The sequence below is a fragment of the Chiloscyllium plagiosum genome, unplaced genomic scaffold (assembly GCF_037043375.1).
Source record: "Chiloscyllium plagiosum isolate Xiang-an unplaced genomic scaffold, Cpla_swu_hap1 HiC_scaffold_5, whole genome shotgun sequence".
Lineage (NCBI taxonomy): Eukaryota > Metazoa > Chordata > Chondrichthyes > Orectolobiformes > Hemiscylliidae > Chiloscyllium > Chiloscyllium plagiosum.
In genome coordinates this window covers 48,945,430-48,970,570 of record NW_028270143.1, presented here as the reverse complement: position 1 = coordinate 48,970,570, position 25,141 = coordinate 48,945,430, and the positions used below count along the sequence as shown (strand labels likewise).

General features: G+C 40.1%; 1 protein-coding gene across 2 annotated transcripts in view; it reads right to left on the bottom strand.

The window, feature by feature from the left end:
• calcr (calcitonin receptor) overlaps positions 1-25,141 on the bottom strand; it is a 277,357-nt gene that overhangs the window by 101,979 nt on the left and 150,237 nt on the right. For both annotated transcript variants that reach the window (XM_087987149.1, XM_087987150.1), the window contains exons 7-9: positions 25,024-25,134; positions 15,893-16,005; positions 506-597 (exon numbers count right to left, since the gene is read on the bottom strand). In XM_087987149.1, coding sequence (XP_087843275.1) covers positions 506-597; positions 15,893-16,005; positions 25,024-25,134 — 316 coding nt within the window. The remainder of the gene's footprint in view (positions 1-505; positions 598-15,892; positions 16,006-25,023; positions 25,135-25,141) is intronic.

Sequence of the window (25,141 nt, the reverse complement as noted above, 5' to 3'; positions counted from 1 at the left end):
TAGGTTTTTTGGAGTAAAGATTTGTCTACAATGTAACTGTTTTAGTGGTGTAAAACAGAAAACACCAATTATGAGGACTAACTTTTAATGGAAAGACGTCTGTCCTAGTACTGAGTTGGGTAGTTTTTCAAGTAACCCTGGAATGGGGGAGTGCTGCTGCTTGAAGCAGGTTGAACAGCTGTTCCTTTGCAAATACAAATGAAGAGGCTAATGCCACTTTAGATCTTCTCTCAGAAATTGGGTGTACTGCATTCAGCAAGAGCTAAAACACTGTGCCTGCAGTTAGGTAGCAATAATTATAATATTTTATTGAAACGTGACTTGAGGTCTAATTTCAGGAAGCTTCAGTCTCTACAGTGTCAGGCAACGTTGGGTATGTGCCCGTTCCTGGGTCTTAACTAATTTGGAACCTTCTACCTTTCATTTAAAGTAAATTAGCACAAACTGTTTAGATACTTCTTTTGTTTCAGGTTAGAAAGGACCAGTGGAAAGTCAATATACTTACTTGAAATAGAAGAAAATAGCCAGAGAAATCAATAGCGATATAATTGACAGTGTATGACCCACAACAGCCATATAGTAAAGAATACGCGCCATCTGGTAAGAGCAAGAGATAACACTGCTTAGACAGGAAAGGACATGTAGTCACAGAATCAAAGTCTTCTTTTAAAAAATAAAATTGTCATTCATTCTCTATGTATATTATTCCTGAATGTAGCTGGAAATTTAATTTTACACACTGAAATTATTAAAAAGGTGAAATGCATTGGTGTCTTCAGCTTCAAAAATTTGAGATATTAATTCATTATTATGCCAAGTGACTCAATTTAAATGTTTGCTCATATAATATAGCATAACTTATTTAAATATTCATTGTGGCATTTATTACAGATGAAATTTGTTATCTTAAGACTGTATTTGAATTTTGTTAAATAAAAATTTCTTCAGCTTTAACAATGAAGCACATGGCAGGAAGCATACTTTATACTTTAGGCTTCTTTTTAGATGAACTGGAACAAGTTGTTGGTGCCAAAAGACGCAATGACACAGAATCTGAGATAAAACTGGGACTTATTTGTAATCGCTCAGCCAAACTTTACAACCTTTTTTGAACAATAGCATAATGTTTGCAATTCTCCAGTCTTCTGATACGGTCCCTGAATCCAGGGAAGATTGAAAGGTAATTGTCAGTGCCTCTGCAATTTCAATTCTTATTACCTTCAATAACGATGCATATCATCCAAGTCCTAGTGACGTATTAAAACATTAAATATCAAGAACTTGTCCAATCACTCCTCATCATCAATTTTAAACACACTTAGTGTGTCACCACGGTCTGGGTTGTGTTTGCCTTGTATCTAAAGACAAAGTATTAACTAATACCTCAGCCATGTCCCTTGCCTTTATTTCCAAAATCTGTTTCTAGCCTTAATCAGCCCCACTCTTCCTTTTACCATATTTTCACTATTGATGGTGTTTACAGAAAACTTGGAGATTTCTTTTTGTTATTTGGCAATCTTTTTTTCATAATTCCCCTTGGTTTCTCTTATTTACGTTTTCAACTCCCTGTACTTTGCTTATTGAGCTTGGTTTTCAATTTAATTTACAACCTAACATCTGCCATAAGCACATTTTTCTTCTTTAAATTATTTTCTATTTCCTTTGCTGGAAGCTGCCCTACCTTTCCGATTTGATGGAATGCCCCTACTACTCTCTGAGTAAAGAAACTACCTCTGACATCTGTCCAACATCTATCACCCCTCAATTTAAAATTATGTCCCCTCGTGCTAGCCATCACCATCCGAGGAAAAAGGCTTTCACTGTCTGCCCTAGCTAATCCTCTGATTATCCTATATGTCTCAATTAAGTCACATCTCAACCTTCTCTCTAACAAAAACAGCCTCAAGTCCCTCAGTCTTTCCTCATAAGACCATCACCCCATATCAGAAAACATTCTCGTAAACCTAGAGTGGGCAGCACGGTTGCACAGTGGTTAGCATTGCTGCCTGACAGTGCCAGAGACCCAGGTTCAATTCCCGCCTCAGGCAACTGATTGTGTGGAGTTTGCACATTCTCCCCGTGTCTGCGTGGGTGTCCTCCAGGTGCTCCGGTTTCTTCCCACAGTCCAAAAATGTGCAGGTTAGGTGAATTGGCCATGCTAAATTGCCCATAGTGTTAGGTGCAGGGGTAAATGTAGGGGAATGGGTGTGGGTGGGTTGCGCTTCAACGGGTCGGTGTGGACTTCTTGGGCCGAAGAGCCTGTTTCCACACTATAGGTAGTCTAATCTAAATCTCCTCTGAACGCTTTCCAAAGCTTTCACATCCTTCCTGTAATGGGGTGACCAGAACTGTACGCAATACTCCAAGTGCAGCCGCACCAGAGTTTTGTACAGCTGCAACATGACCTTGTGGTTCCAAAACTCAATCCCGCTACCAATAAAAGCTAACACACCGTATGCCCTCTTAACAACCCTATCAACCTTGGTGGCAACTTTCAGGGATCTATGTACGTGGACTCCACGATCTCTCTGCTCATCTACACTGCCAAGAATCTTACCATTAGTCCAATGCTCTTTATTCCTGATGCTCCTTCCAATGTGAATCACCTCACATGTTTCTGCATTTAACTCTATTTGCCACCTCTCAGCCAAGCTTTTCAACTTATCTATGTCCCCCTACAACATCCTTTAGCATTGTCCACAACTCCACTGACATGAGTGTCATCCACAAATTTACTAGCCTATCCTTCTATGCCCTCATCCAGCTCATTTACAAAAAAAACAAACAGATCAAAACAGATCCTTGCGGTACACCACTCGTAACTGAACTCCAGGATGAACATTTCGCATCAATCACCACCTTCTGTCTTCTTTCAGCTAGCCAATGTCTGATCCAAACCACTAAATCACCCTCAATCCCATGCCTCCTACTGTGTGGAACCTTATCGAATGCCTTACTGAAATCCATTTACACCACATCAACTGCTTTACCCTCACCCACATGTTTGGTCACATTCTCAAAGAACTCAATAAGGTTTGTGAGGCACAACCTACCCTTCACAAAACTATGTTGACTGTCTGTAAACAACTTATTCCTTTCTAAATGATTATAAATCCTATCTCTTATAACCTTTTCCAACACTTTACCTACAACCGAAGTAAGGCTCACTGGTCTGTAATTACTAGGGTTGTCTCTACTCTCCTTCTTGAATAAGGGAACAACACTTGTTATCCTCCAGTCTTCTGGTACTATTCCTGTAGACAATGATGACGTAAAAATCAAAGCCATAAGCTCTGCAATCTTCTCCCTAGCTTCCCAGAGAATCCTGGGATAAATGCCATCCGGCCCAGGGAACATATCTATTTCACACTTTCCAGAGTTGCTAACACCATGTCCTTGTGAATCCCAATCCCATGAGTCTAGTAGCCTGTATCTCAGTATTCTCCTTACCAACATTGTCTTTTTCCAGTGAGAATACCAATGAAAAATATTCATTTAGCGCTTCTCCTGTCTCCTCGGACTCCATCCACAACTTCCTACTGCTGCCCTTGATTGGCCTTAATCTTACTCTAGTCATTCATTTATTCCTGACATATCTATAAAAAGCTTTAGGGTTTTCCTTGATCCTATCTGCCAATGACTTCCCATGTCTCCACCTGGCTCTTCTTAGCTCTCTCTATAGTTCTCACCTGGCTAGCTTATAACTCTCAAGCGCCCTAACTGAGCCTTCACGTCTCATCCTAACATAAGCCTTCTTCTTCCTCTTGACAAGAGATTCAACTTCCTTAGCAAACAGTGGCTCCGTCACTCGACCACTTCCTCCATGCCTGACAGGTCCATACTTATCAAGGTACATACTTGTTACCAGTAGCTGTTCCTTGAATAAGGTCCACGTTTCAATTGTGCCCATCCCCTGCAGTTTCTTTCCCCATCCTATGCATCCTAAATCTTGCCTAATTATATCATAATTGCCTTTCACCCAGTTGTAGCACTGGACCTGCAGTATATACCAATCTCTTTCCGTCGCTAAAGTAAACTTAAACGAACTGTGGTCACGATCACCAGAGTGCTCACCTACCTCCAAATTTAAAACCTGACTGGAACGATGCCACACCTCCTCCTCTTTTACCATCTTCTCTAATTTTACTGAAACATTTAAATCCCAGAACCTACAACAACCATTCCTATCCCTGCTCTATTCATGTCTTCAAAATGGCCACAACATTGAAGTCCCAGGTACTAACACATGCTGCAAGTTCATCCACCTTATTCTGAATGCTCCTGGCATTGAAGTAGACACACTTCAAACCACTTTCCTACTTGCCAGTGCACTCTTGTGACCTTGAAACGATATTTCTGACCACACTACTCCCAACCTCCTGTACACTGGAACTACAATTTAGGTTCCCATCCACCTGCTGAATTAGTTTAAAACCTTCCGAAGAGCATGAGAAAATTTAGCCCCCAGGATATTGGTACCCGTCTGGTTCTGGTGTAGACCATCCTGTTTGTAGAGGTCCCACCTACCCCAGAATAAGCCCTGATTATCCAGGTATCTGAAACCTCCCTCCCGCACTATCCCTGTTCAACTGCTCTCTCTCCCTATTCCTCGCCTCGCTAGCACAGGGCACAGGCAACAAACCAGAGATAACAACTTGGTTTGTTCTAGCTCTAAGCTTCCGTCCTAGCTCCCTGAATTTCTGCTTTAAATCTCCATCCCTTTTCCTACCTATGATGTTCGTGCCTATGTGAACCACAACTTGGGGCTGCTCCCCCTTCCCCTCAAGGATCCCAAAAATATGATCCAAGACATCACGGTCCCTGGCACCTGGGAGGCAATGGGCCAACCGTACATCTCTTTCGTTCCCACAAAATCTCCTATCTGTCCCCCTAACTATGGAATCTCCAATGCCCCTGTTGCTCATCTCCTCCCTTCCCTTCTGAGCTTCAGGGACAGATTCTGTGCCAGAGACCTGTACCCCATGCTTACCCTGGCAAATCGATCCCCTCCAACAGTATCCAAAATGGTATACTGGTTATTGAAGGGAACAGCCACAGGGGCTCCCTGCACTGTCTGCCGGTTCCCTTTCTGTCCCTTAACTGTAACCCATCTGCCTTGTACCTGAGGAGGGACTGCCTCTCTCTAACTCCTCACAATAGCCCCCTCAGCCTCCCAAATGATCCGAAGTTCATCCAGCTCCTGCTCGAGCTCCAGTTCCCTAACATGGTTTTTTGAGGAGCTGGAGTTGGGTGCACCTCCTGCAGATGAAGTCAGCATGTTCTGCAGGAGGAACATTCAACTGCCCTAACTGCCATTCCCACTATTCTAAATTCCCAATGAGACTATTGAAAAATAAAGGATTTTTTAAAACTGGTTACCAATTCAGTGCACAGAACCTTTTATTGTGGTTAGAGGAGGAGAATGGGTGCGAGACACAACCTAAGTAGTGTTTTGGGTAGTGCAACTTCCCAAATATATTACTTCACTTACTCAGCAGTCCTGTGTCCACTCCTGCTCTGTGTGCGTTCTGCCTATTCTCAAGGTAAATGTTTAGAGCAGTGATACCTTCCCTGCAGCCTCTCTCCTCACTGCTCCCGAAAAATGGAGGCCTGACTCTCGAGTAAATCCCATTTAAGTGGAAAACTTACCTCCCGGCAGCCCCTGTTCCTCTCTCCCTCTCTCCTCGCTGCTCCCGAAAAAGGAGGAGTTAAACTTGACTCTACTTTTGTTGATTATTCTACTTCTGGGGTGATGATTTTCTACTATCACCCTAAAGCTACAATGTCCCCTAAATATTCCCCAAAGTTACTGGATCCACTTGGCCTATCTCATTCCCAACAAACCAGGTCCAGCAATGCCTCTTTTCTCATTGGACTAAACACATGTAGAAAATTCTCTTGAACACATTGTCGGAATATTTGCCCCTCTCTGCCTTTTACATTACGTCCATCCCAGTTCATTTATGGGCAACTAAAGATTCAATTATAACTATTCTATGATGTTTATACCTGTTTGTAATTTCCTTACAGATTTGTTCCTCTTTACCTCCTGTCTTTAAATTATGTACCGGAATGGCTCAATGACAATAATGTGCACTTACTCTTAAGTATAGCTTGAGAACTTACAAAGGAGAACTTCCTTAATAGTCAAGGTTTTGAGTGCTAATTACAGGCTGCTCACCTCCATGGGTTAACTTGCATTTAAGTGCAGAGGTCAAGGCTGGCAGCTTGTGATGTTGGCAAGCAATGGACAGTCAATCTATCAGTCAGATAGGACATGGAAATGTTGCAGTTTATATTGTGTTACATCAGTGTCAGAACTGTAGCATGTGCCAGCAGCTCACATGGTAAACATTCTGCATGTGCTTCAAGCAAATGGCATTGTGTGAAACACAAAGGAGAAATGTCTTTATTGGGGTGAAGTACAGCTGCAGCCAGAAAGGGGGTACCACCACAGTCAGTGAAGGGCTCATCTGATTATATTTAAAGGGGACTGGCCAGGGCCAGTCAGACATTTGGTCTGCAAGAGTCAGAGATTTGTGACTGCTGTTTGATCTACAGCCAGTCCTGCAGGACAGGTGCAAGCATTCAGGAATCACACATAGGTCAGTCGGGGTGCTGTGATGCCATCAGTCTGTAAGCTGGTCCACAGTCAGTCAGGCGTGTCCTACCACAATCAGTCCTGGGGATTTGTTGAATAATAAGTTAGGAACTTATCAAGGGATAGGGAATGGAATTATGGAGAGAGAGCAGGAATGGCACTACGTTATGATGCTCATTTACAAAATCCGAGCGCACAATGGGTTGGATTGCCTCATTCTGCCATAACATTTCTGTGAAGAGAGCATGACAGTGTAATGCATCACAGAATCCAAGAGGTCAAGACAATCTAATTCCCAAGCACTTCCAGAATAAATGAACTGGGTTTGGACTTCATTTAATTGGATGTTATTCTGTTCCTATTCTCACAAGAACTCATACTTCTTGCAAAAGACATTTGAGTTTGTTATTTTTGTGGATATTGTTATTTTAGCAATACCTGACTTTTGTGATGCTGAATAAATATCTTATTATCCATGATATCTTCAAATGTTCCCATTTTAAAGTATCCACACAAAACCCACATGACATGAACGTTGGTTATAGCACAGCACTGCGATAGTGCACTAACACCTCATGGTACTAATATCTGGTAGCTCTTAAGACATCTGTCAAGATATGACATCTGAGTAAAAGCGGAAAGTACTGGAGAAATTCAGCAGTTCTGGTAGCATCTGCAGAGAGAAACATAGTCAAAATGTTGAGTCCAACGTGACTCTTCTTTGCAACACTCACGCTTTCTGTTTTTATTTCAGATCTCCAGCGTCTGCAATATTTTTGCTTCTATACAAAGTCAAAGTGCTGTGTACTGAAGTCCTTTGTGAAAGCAAAAAGATTGAGAGGGAGCCTGAGAAATCTCCTTTGACCCTGTTATCATTAACCTTTCAATGTTTAAAAGTGTGCAGAGACTGTTAAATTGCCTTGAAATGCTTAAACACCTACAGGACACTGTTGAACCTGTGACAGACAGCACTTTGTGCAGCTTTTCTATGCAGATCAATGTGCTTTGAAGGATAATGGACACATGAACTGCCCAATTGTACATCTCTGAATGTGGAATGGCAAAGCACTCCCTTGTAAAGCTGATACATTCAACGAATCTTTCCTGACAGAGATGTGGGGAATCAGCACTTATTATGGAATCTCATTAGAACAATTCCAGTTTTTGGCCTTAATGTTGTCCACATTAAAGTGAAATGCCATAGTTGCAGACTTCAATGTCACATTTCAGGGAAGCCTGACATCTGAGGCACGCTGCAGTCAAGGAGTCAGATGCCTATGAGAATTGAGTAATGCTCAGTTATTACAACTTCTTTTATCCTTGGTTGTCTGAAGCCGCTCATTGATCACATGGGTGTAACTCAACAGGATTTGACAGCAGAAAGCATAAAATATCACTATTGTAACCCTGGAAGTCAACATTTATTAACAGAAATGAAAAATGATTGATAATGATGTTTCGCCTGTGCCTCCTATGGGTCCTCAGAATGTTTTCTTCCTCTGCAGGCCCAGTGTCCACAATTGAGTTGGAGAGAGCTTGCTCTATGGTTGGCCTGGTTGACTTTGATGTTCACAGTGTTGTTCTCTCCTTCCTTTGGGCTTCGGGTGCCAAGGCCTGCTGAAAATCGCCTGCCCAGATTTCGACTCACTCTCGTTGGCATGCCCTCTGGGAAATTCGAGACTGACAATAAATGCTGGCCTCATCAGTCAGCAAGCCCCCACATCCCATTCATGATTAAAAACAATTCCCTCATACTTGGTTCCTGCACAACAATGGCCTGATATTTCTGTAGGCGAAAGTGAGGACTGCAGATGCCAGAGATTAGAGTCAAAAGAGTGGTGCTGGAAAAGCACAGCAAGTCAGGCAGCAATGAGGATTAGGAAAATCAACAGGGCTTTTGTCCAAAACATCGATTTTCATGATATTTCTGTACCCAACTTGGCAGTTTGCCTGAGTGTAGGGCCACACCTTCTACCTAGTGCTGACCTGGTGTCTATTCTTCAATGGTTCTCTGAGTACCAGTACCCTGGGGCATTTCTTCCACAAATGGCCATGGAGGCATTTCAGTGATATGCTTTCAGGGTTGTGCTCCTTGAGTCGAATCTTGTGATTTCCTGCTGAAGTGAAAGTCTCTGAGCTGGGGGAGGGTGCAGGTGAAAGCCTTGCCATTGCATTCTCTGAGGGTTCACTGGCTTAAAAAATGGAGCTGAGCATCTCTGGAATTGTCCTGTGCAGGGGAGGTTCACTGGATGTCACTGATGCCTGCATAAAGGAAGAGAAGGTAGTAGCTGTGAGAGGGTGAATATCTTGCACAGATTATGAATGATGGTAGTATTGGGCCAATACAGCAGCACAGCTTAATGAAGCTCACTGGTTTGGGGACCAAATTGTGACTCCTTGTTGCTACATGAGTTGTCCTGCTCTTGTTCAGCCAAATCCAGGAATCTCTGTTCATCATGAATAAGGAGCTTGCTGTCCATCATTTCTTGGCCAGTCTCGGACCTTTCATCCTGGCTATGTGCCAGTTTATCCTACAATGAGATGAAGGCAGGGATTGAGCCTGATGGGAGTGGATAGAAGAGCAGTTAGCAGTTATACATGAGTTAGTGAGGTGGTGAGGTCCCCCCACTGTATGAATAAGAAGCACCGAGGGCAGGCAAGGTTAACAGTTTTGGAGAATGATGCAGCTGAGAGCCTTTGAGCAGAAATGATGCTTGCAATGCTAAGAGTTACAGTCACCAGCTTTGGGAAGGTATGTGTCAATAGCAGAGCTTGAATGTAGTGGATGCATAAGTGTAAGGTAACAAGAAGATGATGGTGGCACTTATCTTTGTAAAGTGCAGATGATCATTGACTTTCCTCCAGCACTGCTGGGCATTACTTTCAATGCAGCACTCAGCACTGATCCAGACTGCTATATAAAGGCTGACATTATCTGGTGGTAAGGCCTCCTGGACAGCCTGCAGGTAAAAGGACAGCCTTCCTCCCCACCATACCATCCATCTGCAGCTCCAGGTCCCTGTCCGGATTGTAGGGACGTAACTTACTTTCTGGGCCATGATCTCAAAGACAGTGGTTGAGCACCACAGTGTGAGGCTAGTCTTTCAATATCATGCCAGAGATACATACACTGGAAAGTCCTAACAGTGATTAATGGTGGCTTTGTGAGTACATTTTAGCGGAGAGATGGTGGCACTTATCGTTGCACAGCATGGGAGGTCACTAACCTTCTTTCTATTGTCCCTTTCCATATGGAACACAGCACTGACCCATGCTGCAATTCTGTCCGTATGGCTGGATCTGTTGACATGGCTTCCTTTGGCAGTCAGCACTGCCTGTTCACCACTCCATCCACCAGCATCTCCAGGTGGCTGAACTTGGAATGGGGAGCTAGCTTTCCATTTTTATGCAATGCTTCCAGTTTCAAGCTGTGAGAATCTAATCCTGCTTTGTAGCATCTGAAGTGGTATGCAGCTTGAATTACCATAGGCTGTGATGGGTGTGTGAACCAGAATGTTCCGGCCATGGCGAGTACATGCCTGAATCTCAGTTGCATAATTAATAAAATGAAAGAAGTTGATTGCAATGAGAAAACTTGTCCTGGACCCGAGTGAATTAGATTTTGTGAACCCCTCTCATCTGCACATTTTACCCATAAATAGGAGGTTCAGTCGGTTGTTGAGAATTATGACCAATGCAACTCATGTAAGAAAGTGGAAAGGAGATGTGTAAAATTCAAAAACCACCTTTGTGCAACATTATCTATGGCTCACAAAGCTTAAATGATCTATGGAACAAACCCAGAATACTAAGGCATACCTCAATTGAAACACATATCATGATATGGTGATATGTCACCTTTAGAAGACATTATCAGACTTTTTTAAAATGAGTGTATCTCATCTGAACCAGCTATGATAGATTCATAGAAATTAACCATCATCTAATTCATTTCAAAGTTGACCCCAGGGCCAGTGTTACTGTTTTGTGTGAACAAAAATATTTGGTTGAAGAAAACAAAATTACAGCATCTTGTCATACAGAGAAGGTCACAGTCATAGAGTAGTACAACTTGGAAACAGACCCTTCAGTCTAACCAGTCCATGCTGAACATAATCTCAAACTAAACCAATCCCACCTTCCTCTCCTGGCCCATATCCCTCCAAAGTCTTCCTATTCATGTACTTGTCCAAATGTCTTTTAGGTGTTATAATCGTGCCCACATCCACCACTTCCTCAGGATGGTCATTCTACACATGAATCACATCCCCCCCCCCCACCCGGTAAAAAAATTTGCCCCTCATTTCTTTTGTAAATCTCTCTCCTCTCACCTTAAAAATGTGTCCCCTAGTCTTGAAATCCCCCAGCCTAGCTAAAGATACCTACCACTAACTCGATCTATATGCCTTATGATTTTATAAATTTCTATAAGCTCACCTCTCAACCTCCTACCCTCCAGTGAAAAAAGTCCAAGCCTATCCAGTCTTTATAACTCAAACCTTTCATACTTGACAACACGCTGATAAATCTCTTCTGAACCCTCTCCATCCTATTAATATCCTTCAACTCACAAATTAAAGGTATATAAAATGTATCTTTGAGGCACAGAGGTTATTGCTATATTGGAACAACATAGGCCATCCAGAATCTGTAGTCCATTGCTGAGCAAGAAAGATGTTTCATTCTGAATCTCCTTCATCAAGTACAGGAATTCACAAACAGAGGGAGGAGTAGTTGCAAGAAAGAATCACCCAAAACTATTTACAGGCAAAGGTAAACACAGCACAGATTATAACATCTGAAGTGGGAGATAGCACGGGGCAGGATGACACCAAGCACACTGTCACACAAGATGGCCACTTGACACACAATATGGAGAGAGACAGCAGAGAAAACACAGACACTGCCTGGGGCCACCACAATGCCAGCACAATGCACTCATAACTTAATTGATTAGTTTAAGGTGGGTGGGGAGAGTATACAGAGCGTACACTGTCCACCGAAGTGTCCTGGGTCCAGCCAACACCTTTGATAGAAATGCAAACTGATACAGATTCAATACAAAGTGTTAATATCCAGGGCTGCAGTAATCATCCCTCTCAGGAAGAGCGATTAGCACCCATTACTACAGCAATGGACACCTGCGCAGACACTGAAACTGACAATGTCTGCACTGAAACTGACAATGACTGCGCTGAAATGAACAAAGGCTGCACTGGAATTGACAATGACTGCATCAAAACTATCAATGATTCTGCAATGTTTACAACAAACAAACTATGTTACAGAGACAATAACCTCATCACTGACCTATTATATCACAAGATGTATAAAAGTATCTTGACATGTGCTCCACGTTGAGAGAAGAATCGTAGCTAACCACAGTGCTGTTGGTGTCTTTCTCTCCCCAGAGCTCTGGTATTTCCTTGTACAATAAACTCTGTCTTTAACCCCAACTCTGACTCTGAGGCTGGTGGGTTTTCCCCACAACACATCATTTTAAGAAAAGTTGCTAAAACTAAGAGAATTCCTCATCTTTTAATGGGACAAGTCACCTATCAATGATAGGACATGTCTAATCAGGTGTGATGTCACATTGACTAACCCAACAGAATAGAGTTCAGGCATAGTCATTGTATCAAAACCTAATGGATCTGTCTGAATATATGTTAATTTTATATACCTCAATAAGACAGTGGATAGAAAAATCCACCCATTGTCTGGTAGCCATCTTGTGTGTCAGTGGCCAACTTATGGCTCAGCGGTCATCTTGCAAATAAAAGGTTGTCCAAACTCACAAGAGCATGATCATCACTAAACTGGATTTTACTAGTGGTTTGTGACAGGTCTGTTCCATGAGATGAAAAGTCCAAATTGTTTGGTGCTTTCATAACTCCATTTGGGAGATGGTGTTTCTGTAGATTGCCTTTTGAAATCACACCAATTCTAGAAATCTTCCAATTTTTTTTCCAACAAGGGTTTGGTAGCATTACATGTCATATGAATAACGAAGATGAAGATGTCATCTTAACCCATGCAAAAATTAACCCACGCAGAATTTAAATGATTGCAGGTAGAAAGGCTAAATCTCAGTTCAAAATGTGAGTTCTCCAAGGATTTTATTAAATTTTTGGGACATAACACTGACAAAGCTGGCATAAAGTCACATCTTCAAGGATGATAAGAAAATTTTCCTACTCCAAAAATCAGTAAAAAAACTTACAAAGATTTCTGGAAATAGTAAACCAGAGAATAAAAAAAAACTTATCTCACTTGGGAACTATGTCAAAACCCTTGAGAACTGACTCAAAAAGGCTCAAGAATGGTATTAGGACACACAACATGAGGTCAAAGTCATGATAACTTATGTAGATATCTTGGCTCAATATAATCCATAATTCTTGACTCTTATCCTGTGGATGCCTTCGCCACATGTATTGGAGTAGTTGTCTGCCAAGAGCAGCTGGCATACTGCAGAAAACCAATATATTATCCATCCAAATATGCAGTTATTTAAAAAAAGCCTCATGGTTATGACAGCCTGCAGGAAATTTGCAGATAACATCCTGGGTCTCATTGGTCTTACAGAGACCGATGGTAAGCTATTGGTCTCACTGTGAGATGAACAAGATTTGACCAAACAAATTCTTCCTTGAATACAATCTTTGTCTTTGTTTCAAGAGATTTGCATATGAGAACAAATACATGCAAATGAAATTACAAATATCAGTGGAAACTCTCTACATAGTGACTGCTGACAAATGTCTACCAGAAAGTCATAGAGTCATAGAGATGTACAGCACTGAAACAGACCCTTCGGTCCAACCCGTCCATGCCGACCAGATATCCCAACCCAATCTAGTCCCACCTGCCAACACATGGCCCATATCCCTCCAAACCCTTCCTATTCATATACCCATCCAAATGCCTTTTAAATGTTGCAATTGTACTAGCCTCCACCACTTCCTCTGGCAGCTCATTCCATTCACATACCACCGTCTGCGTGAAAAAGTTACCGCTTAGGTCCCTTTTATATCTTTCCCCTCCCACCCTAAACCTATGGCCTCTAGTTCTGGACTCCCCCAACCCAGAGAAAAGACTTTGTCTATTTATCCTATCCATGCCCCTCATAATTTTGTGAATCTCTATAAGGTCACTCCTCAGCCTCCGACGCTCCAGGGAAACAGTACCAGCCTGTTCAGCCTCTCACCGTAGCTCAAATCCTACAAGCCTGGCAACATCCTTGTAAATCTTTTCTGAAACCTTTCAAGTTTCACAACATCTTTCTGATAGGAAGAAGACCAGAATTGAACGCAATATTCTAACAGTGGTCTAACCAATGTCCTTTACAGCCTCAACATGACCTCCCAACTCTGACAACATTCTGACCAATAAAGGCAAGCATACCGAACACCATCTTCACTATCCTATCTACCTGCGACTCCACTTTCAAGGATATATGAAGCTGCATTCCAAGATCTCATTGTTCAGCAACACTCCCTAGGACCTTACCATTAAGTGTATAAGTTCTGCTAAGATTTGCTTTCCCAAAGTGCAGCACCTCGCATTAAACTAAATTAAACTCCATCTGCCAATTCTCAGCCCATTGGCCCATCTGATCAAGATCCTGTTGTAATCTGAGGTAACTTTCTTCGCTGTCCAGTAAACCTCCAAGTTTGGTGTTATGTACAAACTTACTAACTATACCTCTTATGCTCACATCCAAATCATTTATATAAATGATGAAAAGTATGGACCCAGCACCAATCCTTGTGGCACTCCACTGGTCACAGGCCTTCAGTCCGAAAAACAACCCTCCATCACCACCTTCTGTCTTCTATCCTTGAGCTAGTTTTTGTATCCAAATGGCTATTTCTCCCTGTATTCCATGAGATCTAAAGATCTGTGAGATGATAAAGAACTTGTCAATAAACACAATTCAAGCAACAAAATATTGGGGCCAGCAACACAAACAATACTTCACTTCAGAGGGAAGCAGAAAAGGTATCCCTAATGTCTTGCTACATGTCAGTATATTATCGAAGGATTACCAATAAACAAACCTAGTGGCTTAATGATGAATATCCATTTTGAATGCAAACAACATTTCATTATTGCTCTGAGGAAGGATCATTTAACTGAAGGGTTAAACTCTGATTTCTCTCGACAGATGCCAAACCTGCTGAGCTTTTCCAGCAATTTCTGTTTTTATTTCACGACTGTTGACAAAGGCAACCCTCCTGATTTAAGAACCATATATCCTCATCAAGATACATCAAAAACAAGTGGGTGTGACCAAATATCGATCTGGAGCTTGAACTCCAGTTAGGTGGATAGAATCAGTAAACAGATAGAAGATATTAGAAATGATTGTCAAACATGTGTCATATAAAGTCCTGAAAGAAAGGAACTCTATTGATTTCCATTACCTTTCCTACTAGAACATTGAAACAGATACGGACTGACCTGTTTGTGTTTGAATGATACTCTTATCTACTAATGACGAACTACTTTTGTTGACAGACCAAAGTAAAGAAAGTATACTCCATCAACATGGATACAATCATCAACATCCTTCATTAAATAATTACCACACTTGTAACCTCAGACGTGGTTATACCTGATAATGGTCCACATTTTAATCGAACAAGTGTTGGATTTAGACATTAGTCAAACATCCAGCTTGACTGTTGTTATAGCATCAGAGACTTGGCAGCCAGAGAATAGTGGTGAATCTAATTTACCATATTTGAAATATTGTGTGAAGGAAAAAAACACTTTGGTGGGAGGGTGAGTTGGTGATGAAGGTGATCATATATAAGGCAGTTAGTGTCTGAAAATTTAACTGAATAATGATATAAGTTTCATCTATCAGGATATCAAGAACTGTTCCTGGGAGGGGCAAACAAATTGTTCCTAAGTTGTGTACCAGAATAACTCAGCAGCAGTAATGTGTTCTAACACATAACAATAACCTGAGTTACAAAGGACTCTAGTGTATTTCAGATATAATGTAACCAACTATTAAATATGATGTAATAAACCTATTTTGTTTATCAACACTGAGTTTAACTTCTGCCAAAGACTTGATGTGAATATTCTTCTTCACTTAGTAGCAGTAACTTAACCTAATACCAGCTAGTTGAATTGGTGGCAGGGAATTTTACCCATGGCTTTCCAGATGATTACACAGGCTGTGACCACAACAAATACCATGCTGGCAACATTGGAATCTGAGAATATAGCACGCTGACAGTGGTGAGGATTTTGCTGTATATAGTAGGATCGTACCTTTATTTTATAATCTGTGAATTTATTACAAAATGTATAGTTGGACCAAGTTCGATTGGTTTCTGGATGCTTGAACCAGTTCCCAGCTTCATCACAGTATTTTGTAGCCTTTTCTGAAAAAAAAATAAACCGTTTTACAAACAAACAGAAGCTAAGAAAATGTAGAACATGCAACCTTCTCCTGATAATCTCAAACTGTAAACAAAATAGAATTATCAAATTATTTGAATTTAGCAATGTAAATATTTTAAGAAATGTGAATTTGAAGCTGCAACTTGAATGATTAGAGAAGTTATATGACCCAACTTTAAATTAAGGGATGAGATAACATTTGCATTGGCTTGAGGCTTTACAACTAGGAACGGACTTTATTTTTACCCAAACAGAACTTCAGTATGTAAGGGAATTTTTTTCAGCTCTACCAAATTTTACACTTTGCAAACTTAGTTCAGCTGAATAGTATTTGGAGATTGACGCTGGGCTGAAATAATCTCATCTCTATAAATTTACACGATTTTCTATTGTTTCTCTTACAGATATTTCTAGTTGCCGCTGTTGACAATATACAGGTATTGTCACTTCCACTGAAAACTTCAGGATCTTCTTTTCACTGTTTTATATATCAGTCAAACTGTACAATTCCTAGATCTTATTATGAATAAATAAAGAGGAGAATAATTACCTGTAGCTTAATTTTAGCCCTGTAAATAGACCAATGAAGAGACATTTTGAAGATTCATGTTTATTTCAGCCTTTGTTTAGAAGGAACTTTGGCAGTGAACACTTGCTCAGAGTGGTTCTGCTGGTGATGTTGTGAGTTTATATCAGGAAGTACAGAAGTGTTAATACTGACTCGTGCACAGTACCAATGAACACTTGCCTTCAGACTGAGAAGCAACTGTTCACCACTACTTCCTGTTTTCTCTGTAGTCAAGAAATCTTACATCCAAGCTGCTCTTCTAGATTTAATTCATTAGGCTTTAATTTTGCTAATAGACATATTACATGGCACATTTTCAAAAATGTTTTGGCAATCCATTTGCACAACATTTTCTCCTCTGCTCTCAATAATCATCATTGTTACTTCAGCAAAGAACAGAATTAATTTTGTCAAATCCATTTTGCCTTGAACAAGTCTATGGTGACCTTCAATTATGAGCTTCCACCTTGCCATATGTCAATTGATTTTGGTCCAGATTATTGTCCTCAAAGGTTTTCCTATGACTGATGTTGGACTGGTTGATGTATATTTGAAGATTTAGCACTTTGCTCTTTATTTAAATAGAAACACAACTGTAAAGGCACCCACCACCTTTAAAAGCATAACCATTAGGTTTCTCCTACTATCTAATGAGAATTAGAAAATTGTGGCCAGTGCCATCAAAAATTCAATCTTCCGCCCCTCAGTAACTTCAAATGTGTCCCATTCAGACTAGATCACTTTCTTTTTGCGGACAACCAAAATTTTAATTTCTTCCTTCTTATTCATGTTGCAGAGTAATATAATGTAACGATATATAAGAATGTGTGGTGATGTGCTGTGTGTTGATGTTATAATAATGTTAGTACTATATGATTATATGCAGAAAGAACTAGAAAGAAGCAAAATCTGCACTTGAGTTTTGAAGTAGTATGTGTATCTATTTCAACTGTAAATAAAGAGTTCTTAGAATTCTTAGAATTAGGTTTATTGTCATATGTACTCCAGTGAATACAGTGAAAAGTTCACAAGTTACCACTTACAGCATCATCGTAGCTACAAAAGTACCTGGGTACAGATTCTTGCACACAAATTTTTTACAGAAAGTACCACGGACTCAAGAAGCAGTGCTTGGGACCCTGATTAGAATAACCCCATACCCACAATAAAACACAAAAACATTCCAAAAGCAACCAAAATCAACAACTGTAGTCAACAATTAAGTGGTTCAAGAAGCACAGAGACATTTTTCAAGACTCAGCAAGAAATCGGGGGATGTTGCAGGTGCAGGAGAAGACTGAGAAACAGACTGGAGCCATATTGCACAACAAACACAGCCAGAGTCAAAGGAGCAGCTCCAGTGCTCAGTCAAGTCATGGAGACTAATTTATCACTCTTACAGCTATTGCAGGCTAATGACTAATATCCCCAGACTCAGGCGTGGAAGGTTTGAGAGAATTACAATTTTATTGAATAGCCCCCGGCTTCAGCTAAAGAGGCTGAACAGTCCAGGTCAGTGCGTTACTGTATGCTATGGGAACAATCATGATGTAGTTGCCATAGAAGGTGAAATAATTCCACGAAGGCCAGTATCCCATCACCATGTCACCATTTATTTACACATGCAGAGTACATGTCACTGACCCAGTTAGCATGGAGCTGGCTTCTAGAGTGAGAACCTCTGATACTCTTGCTTATATCTGTCAGCCAAGGCTCCCTAATTGGACCAGGTTAATAGCTCCAATCAGGGAACTCATATTCTATGAGACCCACTTGGCTGATCTTGTTCCAATTACTTCAGAGGACATTAATAAAAATTCAGAGTCATATGAAGAAGTGTTGAGGGCATTTGATATGCACTTCAGCATGAGGGCAAGTTTAACACTGAAGGATGTAAAATTTAATCAGAGAATAATAGAGTCCTCAGGAAAGCATGGATTTGTTCACTAATTTTCCCAGTCCAGCAAAGAATTTCACACATGAAGGACTGAAGTCAGAATTAAATCACAACCTGATGGTGATGTGTGTTTCAGATGACTCTATCAAACCAGTGAGGATTTAATGCTAGAGAAAGCATTAGCCAATGTGAGACAAACTAAACTTTAGAGGCAGAATAAGGTTTTGTTTGAGGGGAAGTAAAATTGTATATAAAGTATCAATTGCGGTGAACCATGCTTAGGATGCAGTGAAATGCCCAGCCAGCCAAAATGGAGAAAAGCATGCCAAGTGACACGTCAAAGTGTTAGAGAAGTGAAGGGAAACACACAGACAGACTTTCTGGTCAATGTGTGGAGTGTAAAGACATAACTGTCACACAGTGGGATAGATTTTTTTTAAAAATGCATCATTCCTGTGCATTAAAATGAAAGAACATGAGAAATCTGTCAAATCTAAATTTAAAAATCAAATTGTAGAAGAAATCAGTGAATTCAGGATTGTCAAATTGAAAGCAAAAGGGGATATTAAGGAACTGAAAGTTGAAAGTACAGTTACATCTAAGTGTTATCCGAATAATTTAAATGGTTTCAAAAGATTAAGTTGCAGCAGCCCTCAATGATGCAACAGGAGGAAAGCTTAGTTACACACTTTCCAGGTAATATTACTTTAATAGGTTACACTTGGAATAGCATCTGCACCAGAAATGTTTCAAAGAACATTGGAAGGCAATGCAGAGCTAATATTGTCAACAAACTAATACATCAATCCACAAAAGAAGAATATGACCGAAGAATTAGAACAGTCATCACTCATCAAAATATTTCAGAATGTATATCTCACATTGAAAGAATGGTAAGTTTGCACAATGGAGAATAACATTTCTTGGACACATAATCCAGTCATTGAAATCACAGTAAAACAAAAGTCAACAAAGAATTTCCACTGCTAAGGAGAATTATGGAGCTGCAATGATTTCTTGTGATGAAAAACCAAGTGAGAAATTGTTTTGTCAAACTTAAAAGTAGATAAGTCTTTCAGATAGCTATTATGCTAGGGTGAACAATGGTTTTATAATTATCAAAAAATTAGAAAATGCATTTTACAAAATCAAGTAACTCCTGATCTTTTCAGAACACTTTGAAAACTGTAATCTGCATCTACCATCCATAGTGAAAGCAGACACATCTTCAAAGGGATTGGGATTGTGTTATGGGGGGTGCTTAGGGTTTTGGGGCAGGACTCTTAGGTGAAAACAACAGGAAAGTGTGCACCAATCTACCATGCATTTGGATCACTTGCTTTAACAATTGTAACAGTTGAAAATGAGGATTTAACAACAACATGGGCATGGAAAGAAAAAAATCGATTAAGTATTGAACTCCCAGTTTAAAATAGAACCAAACCATAAACCATTGGTTTCTCTTCTGAATAAAAACAATAACTAGGATACTGCTCAGGACTCAATGTTTTAGATTGATGTCAGTGAGGCATGGCTGAATATATGGATATATGAATATATTTGGATAAGCACCAAATGACAACAGATGCATTGTCATGGATATCAATAAGTGAAACAGAGAAAGTCAATTCAGGCTTTATAGAAGAGGTCAAGCCTACATGTCAGAATGAACAGGTGTAAAAAACAACAAACAGACTGGAAATGTAAATAAATAAATTTAACCATAAACATAGATTTGGAATCAAAAAAATGGAGAGAAAGAATAGCCATAGAAAAATGCAACAACTGAGACTGTATTAGATTGAAACAGACCAAGGGATAATAAGGTGAAATCGTAATGCTTCGATAATATTGTGTCGGAAACCAGTAGAACTATGGAACCATTTTTCAAAAGAATAAGCATAACAAACCTCTACAATCCAAGGATGGAAGAGAGCAAAGTATCACAGGTCTCAGAATGAGACTAAGTCTGATCAAGGAGATTGGTCACTGCACTATGAAGACTAACCCTGTGAATTATGAGATTTGGTGGTGGAGGGAGGAGCATTGGAAGAAGTTGTTCACTAAGGTGTTAAAGACTTCAGAGGGGGATGTAGATTAATGAGAGATCAGTTGAATGTGTAATGATGATAATGTATAATAATTTCATGATGTCAGTGTCACATTCTTATATACACAGAACTAGTGTCTTGAGAGAACGTATGTGTATGTGCTAAACTGTAAATAATGAGTTTTACAGAATTTCAGAAAGTGCCATGGACTCAAGAGACAGTGCCTTGGAGATTATTTAGAGTTAGACCCAGACACACAATAAAATAATTGGTATCTGATCCATTATTGCTTCTAATTCCTTCATTGTTGCATTGGCAGAATCGTCTTCTCCAGCAAAGACACATGCAGTGTTACCTTAGTGCCTTAATTACGGCTTCTGTCTTCACAAGGATGGTCCTAATTGAGCCCACCCTTCTTTTAACTGTCCTCTTGCTATTTAATTGCATTTTGTTCTCTTTTAGAAAATTGTTCTTCTGGTATGAAGAGATGTTTTTCATCAAAAAAAGGAAATGATGGTAGAAAGGAAAATACTGACAACTCGTAACTTGCTATTGGAGAGTGGTGGTATTTATAGCAGGAAGAAACCGAAGGATATCTGATTTTATAAAGTGAAATAGTGCTGACTGGAAAATTGAATATTGTGCTCTTTGGGATATTATTAAAAAATGTGTTTTATTCACCTTAGTTATTCAACATTTTCTGTATTTATATTTGTGCAGCAATAAACAGGATTCTTTTTCTTTTTCCAAGCCAGTTCAGATCCTATTTGCCTGGATAAATAAAGTAATACAAATTCACATAGCTTTATCAGCAATTCTGCAGCAGGGAAAATGGAAGCCATGATCATTAACTGCAACATCACACACAGTAAACCACCATAGATATCGAAATTTCATGAACTAAATTAGCATAGATATATAATAGATTTTCTCAGAAGTGTGACATATTTAGGCACTCAACTCCACGAAGAGCTAATTGGAATATTATGCAACATAGGCCTTCTGCTGCAGTTTAGCAATGCATTCCAATGTTATTTCAACCATTCTTTCAAAAAAAAGGTAATGATTTCGTTCAGTAGGATCCACCTCCGTTCAGCAACTACAGTCAGTACGCTGGAAATCTCAGTCTGGAAGCATGAGGGATTTTTTGATTTCATCGATAAGTTCTCAGGAACAATTTGCATTTTTGTGGTTAACATAGAAAGAAATTCCAGAGATGCTTCACAAGAATATAATCAGTCAGTGATCAGAGTCAAGCCAAACAAGGTAATATCAAGAAAAACCAGAAGAGCTGCGGATGCTGTCAATCAGAAACGATAAGAGAAATTGCTGAAAAAGCTCAGCAGCTCTGATAGCATCTGTGGAGAGAAATCAGAGTCAACATTTTGGGTCGAGTGACCCTTCCTCAGAATGGTGATATTGATAAGAATGTCGAACAGATTGGATAAAGAATTGGATGTAAAGAAAGAGACAGACTTGGGAGGAAAAGAGGTTTAGGATGCAAAATCTAATTTATAGGATCAAGAGATTTTTTTTAACCTTAGTTGCAATAATGTGGATAAAATGCAAAATATCTCAGAGTTGGAGCAATTCTGATGTTCAGGTCAGTGTAGGGATGGAAAATATAATGAAGAGGTGAGCGCATGGAGGGGTTAAAACACAACACTAAGAAGTTAGGGCTTGAGGGATCAGTAACTAGGGTAGATTATAGAGCACAGGAGCGAGTGATCTATAGAGGTTGCTATAGCACTGCTAATTGTTTAGGGTGACCTTGGGTAGAAATTGAGAAGACCGTTTTTATATTAAATTGTGTTTCTTTTTAATTCAAAATACGTGTTTAGCCTTTACTTTTGCAAAAGCTAGCTGAATAGTGTTATTTTTCTCCTCCTTTCAAACCTGAGTTCTTTCTCTTTCCCCTTGACTCACAGTTAATAATATGTTTCTGACAGTTTTTATGATTTTGGTAGGGATCAATAAGATGCTTTTTTTAAGGAATGTATAAACTGATATATTTACCATAAACAAGATCTACATTTTAAAACTAAAACATTTTAATGTTTTTATTTAGACATTTTAATTATTTAACACAACTATCAAAGAACATGAATGCCAACTGTATCTTAAACAGTCAGTTGCATTTAATGAACACAGTTACTTACACTAATTACCCACCAGTGACCATAAGGATCAGTTCTTAGACCTCAGCGCCTCACAATATTCATTACTATTTAGATGAGGGAACTGAATGTAATGTTTCCCAAATTTGCAGATGATACAAAGTCGAGTGGGAGAGTGATCTGCAGAGAGGATGCAGAGATGCTGTAGTGTGATTTGGACAAATTGAGTGAGTGGGACATGCATGGCAGATGAAGTATAATATGAATAAATGTAAAGTTATCTACTTTGGTACCAAAATCGGGCAGGTCGATTATTATCTGAATGACAATGGACTGGGAAAGGGGGAGTTGCAATGAGGCTAGAGTGTCCTTGTACACCAATCTCTGAAAGTAAACATACAGGCGGTAAAGAAAGCAAATGGCATATTGGCCTTCATAGCGAGAGGATTTGAGCAGGATGCCTTGATGCAGCTGTACAGGGCCTTGGTGAGAACACACCAGAGTATAGCGTGCAGTCTTGAAACCTTTCAATGCTTGGCCTCAACTGCTTTCTGCGACAGAGAATTACACCAGCAAAAGCATCGGCAGGTTGAGGTCTGCTGGAGTTGCCCATGAGTGAAGAGAATTGTGAGTTAAGGCAGCAATTTCCACAGTCAGAATCATGGTCTTCATGCTCATAGCAACCAAATAAGATAATGAGGTGCCTCATAGAAATGTTAGTGGGAAAGTGCAAACTTGTTATTTAGTGAAGAGTAGAAGGGAAAATCTGATCCCACCATAACCAAAGGCTTAATTAATTCCCATTAAATATTATACATGTAGGTATACAGAAATTATAAGTGCAACAAACATCCTTTAGACAAATTGTTATAGATAGTAGAGAGAAGCCCCCATCCTGTCAGCAGGGGGGATTAAAGGATGACTGGTATAAACAGCAAGGACCAAATGATGTATAACACAGAGTAAAGGACACTGGAAAACAGATAGCATTGTAAGGGGCAATTGCAAAACATTACTTAGTCATTATGACCTTGTGTAAATAAGTAATCAGAGCTTCACAAGGTACCAAACAGCACCCACTCAGTAGTGATACAGCTGACAAATATCTGGGGAGGAGCATAATGGTCAGAGGGGAGGTGGCTAGTGCTGATGTTAATATTGCATGTAATCATTGTAATGTAGAGTGTGTAAATATTCTGTACTTTATTGGGAGAGGGGCAGAGTCTTGGAATCTGTCTGCAGCGACCTCCTCCCAGCTGCGTGGTAACGAGCTCAGAATAAAGATTGATTTGTGCTGCTGAACGCAGGACTTAGGACATTTTAAAATTCCTCTCCAACAAGGTCAAAATATTGAATGTTTTCCACACACACTTACCATCTCTACAACACCAATCCAAGCCACCTTATGCACAAACCTCTTATTTGCCTCTAGACTCTATTGCAAGCTTTACCAATGTAACCATTCTTGGATGTAGGTTTGCTCGCTGAGATGGAAGTTTTGTTTTCAGATGTTTCACCACTATACATTTTCAATGAGCCTCCAGATGAAGCACTGGTGGTGTAGCCTGCTTTCTCGCTAACCAATCTCTTACGACTGAAAAACCAACTCCTGACCAACTCATGTCAGGAAAGGGTAGTGGCAGGGGCAGGTATTGGAGCCAAACTTAGAAATTATATTTACTTAACACCAAATTTGCTTAGCTTCTTTTGGTGTCTGTCTATTTGTAACTTAAGACTTGCTCTGATTTGCCTTTCCAAAGTGCAGCACCTCACATGTTTCTAAATTAAACATCATCTGCCACTCCTCAGACCATTGGCCCATCTGATCAAGATCCTGTTGTACTCTGAGGTAACCTTGTGGTGCATGCTCAGTGGAATTAATATTTGAATGAGAATCAGGTTGCCTTTCAATCTGTGCACGCTTATGTGCAGACATGTGTACGTGCACATGTGGGTAACTCATTCTCAGTTTTATGATTCTCACTCGCTCACTCTCAGACACCCACTGACTTCACTAACCTCCTGCAGCATTGGTAAAGATTCATCAGCAATTAGGCCCCATTGTGAGCCCTTTGAAAAGCTCTAGTGAAGTGCATCCTGCCGAGCACATGCAGAGCTGTGTGCCATTAAGAGAAGGTATTAACTGGAGTGCTCAGGTTGAAAAGGGCAGAGCTGGTGTCATATCAGCAACACTCAGTGAGTGTTTACACTGCATGATGCTGGTGCATGTTCCTTAAACCCACGCTAAGCAACTCAGTAAGATGTCAGGCTTACTTTCATCATCAATATTAAGTTGCTTTACGAGGATACTACAGCAGTAACATCCTCAAGAGTTATAAAAGGAGGCAAAGATACAACTCACTTACCAGTTTCATCAAAATCATTAAAATGATTGGGGCAGTTCTGCATGCTGAGGGTTCCAGCTGGTGTATCATCCCAGCATAGCCATCCATCCCAGGTTCGGTTACAGTATAGACCTGCCAA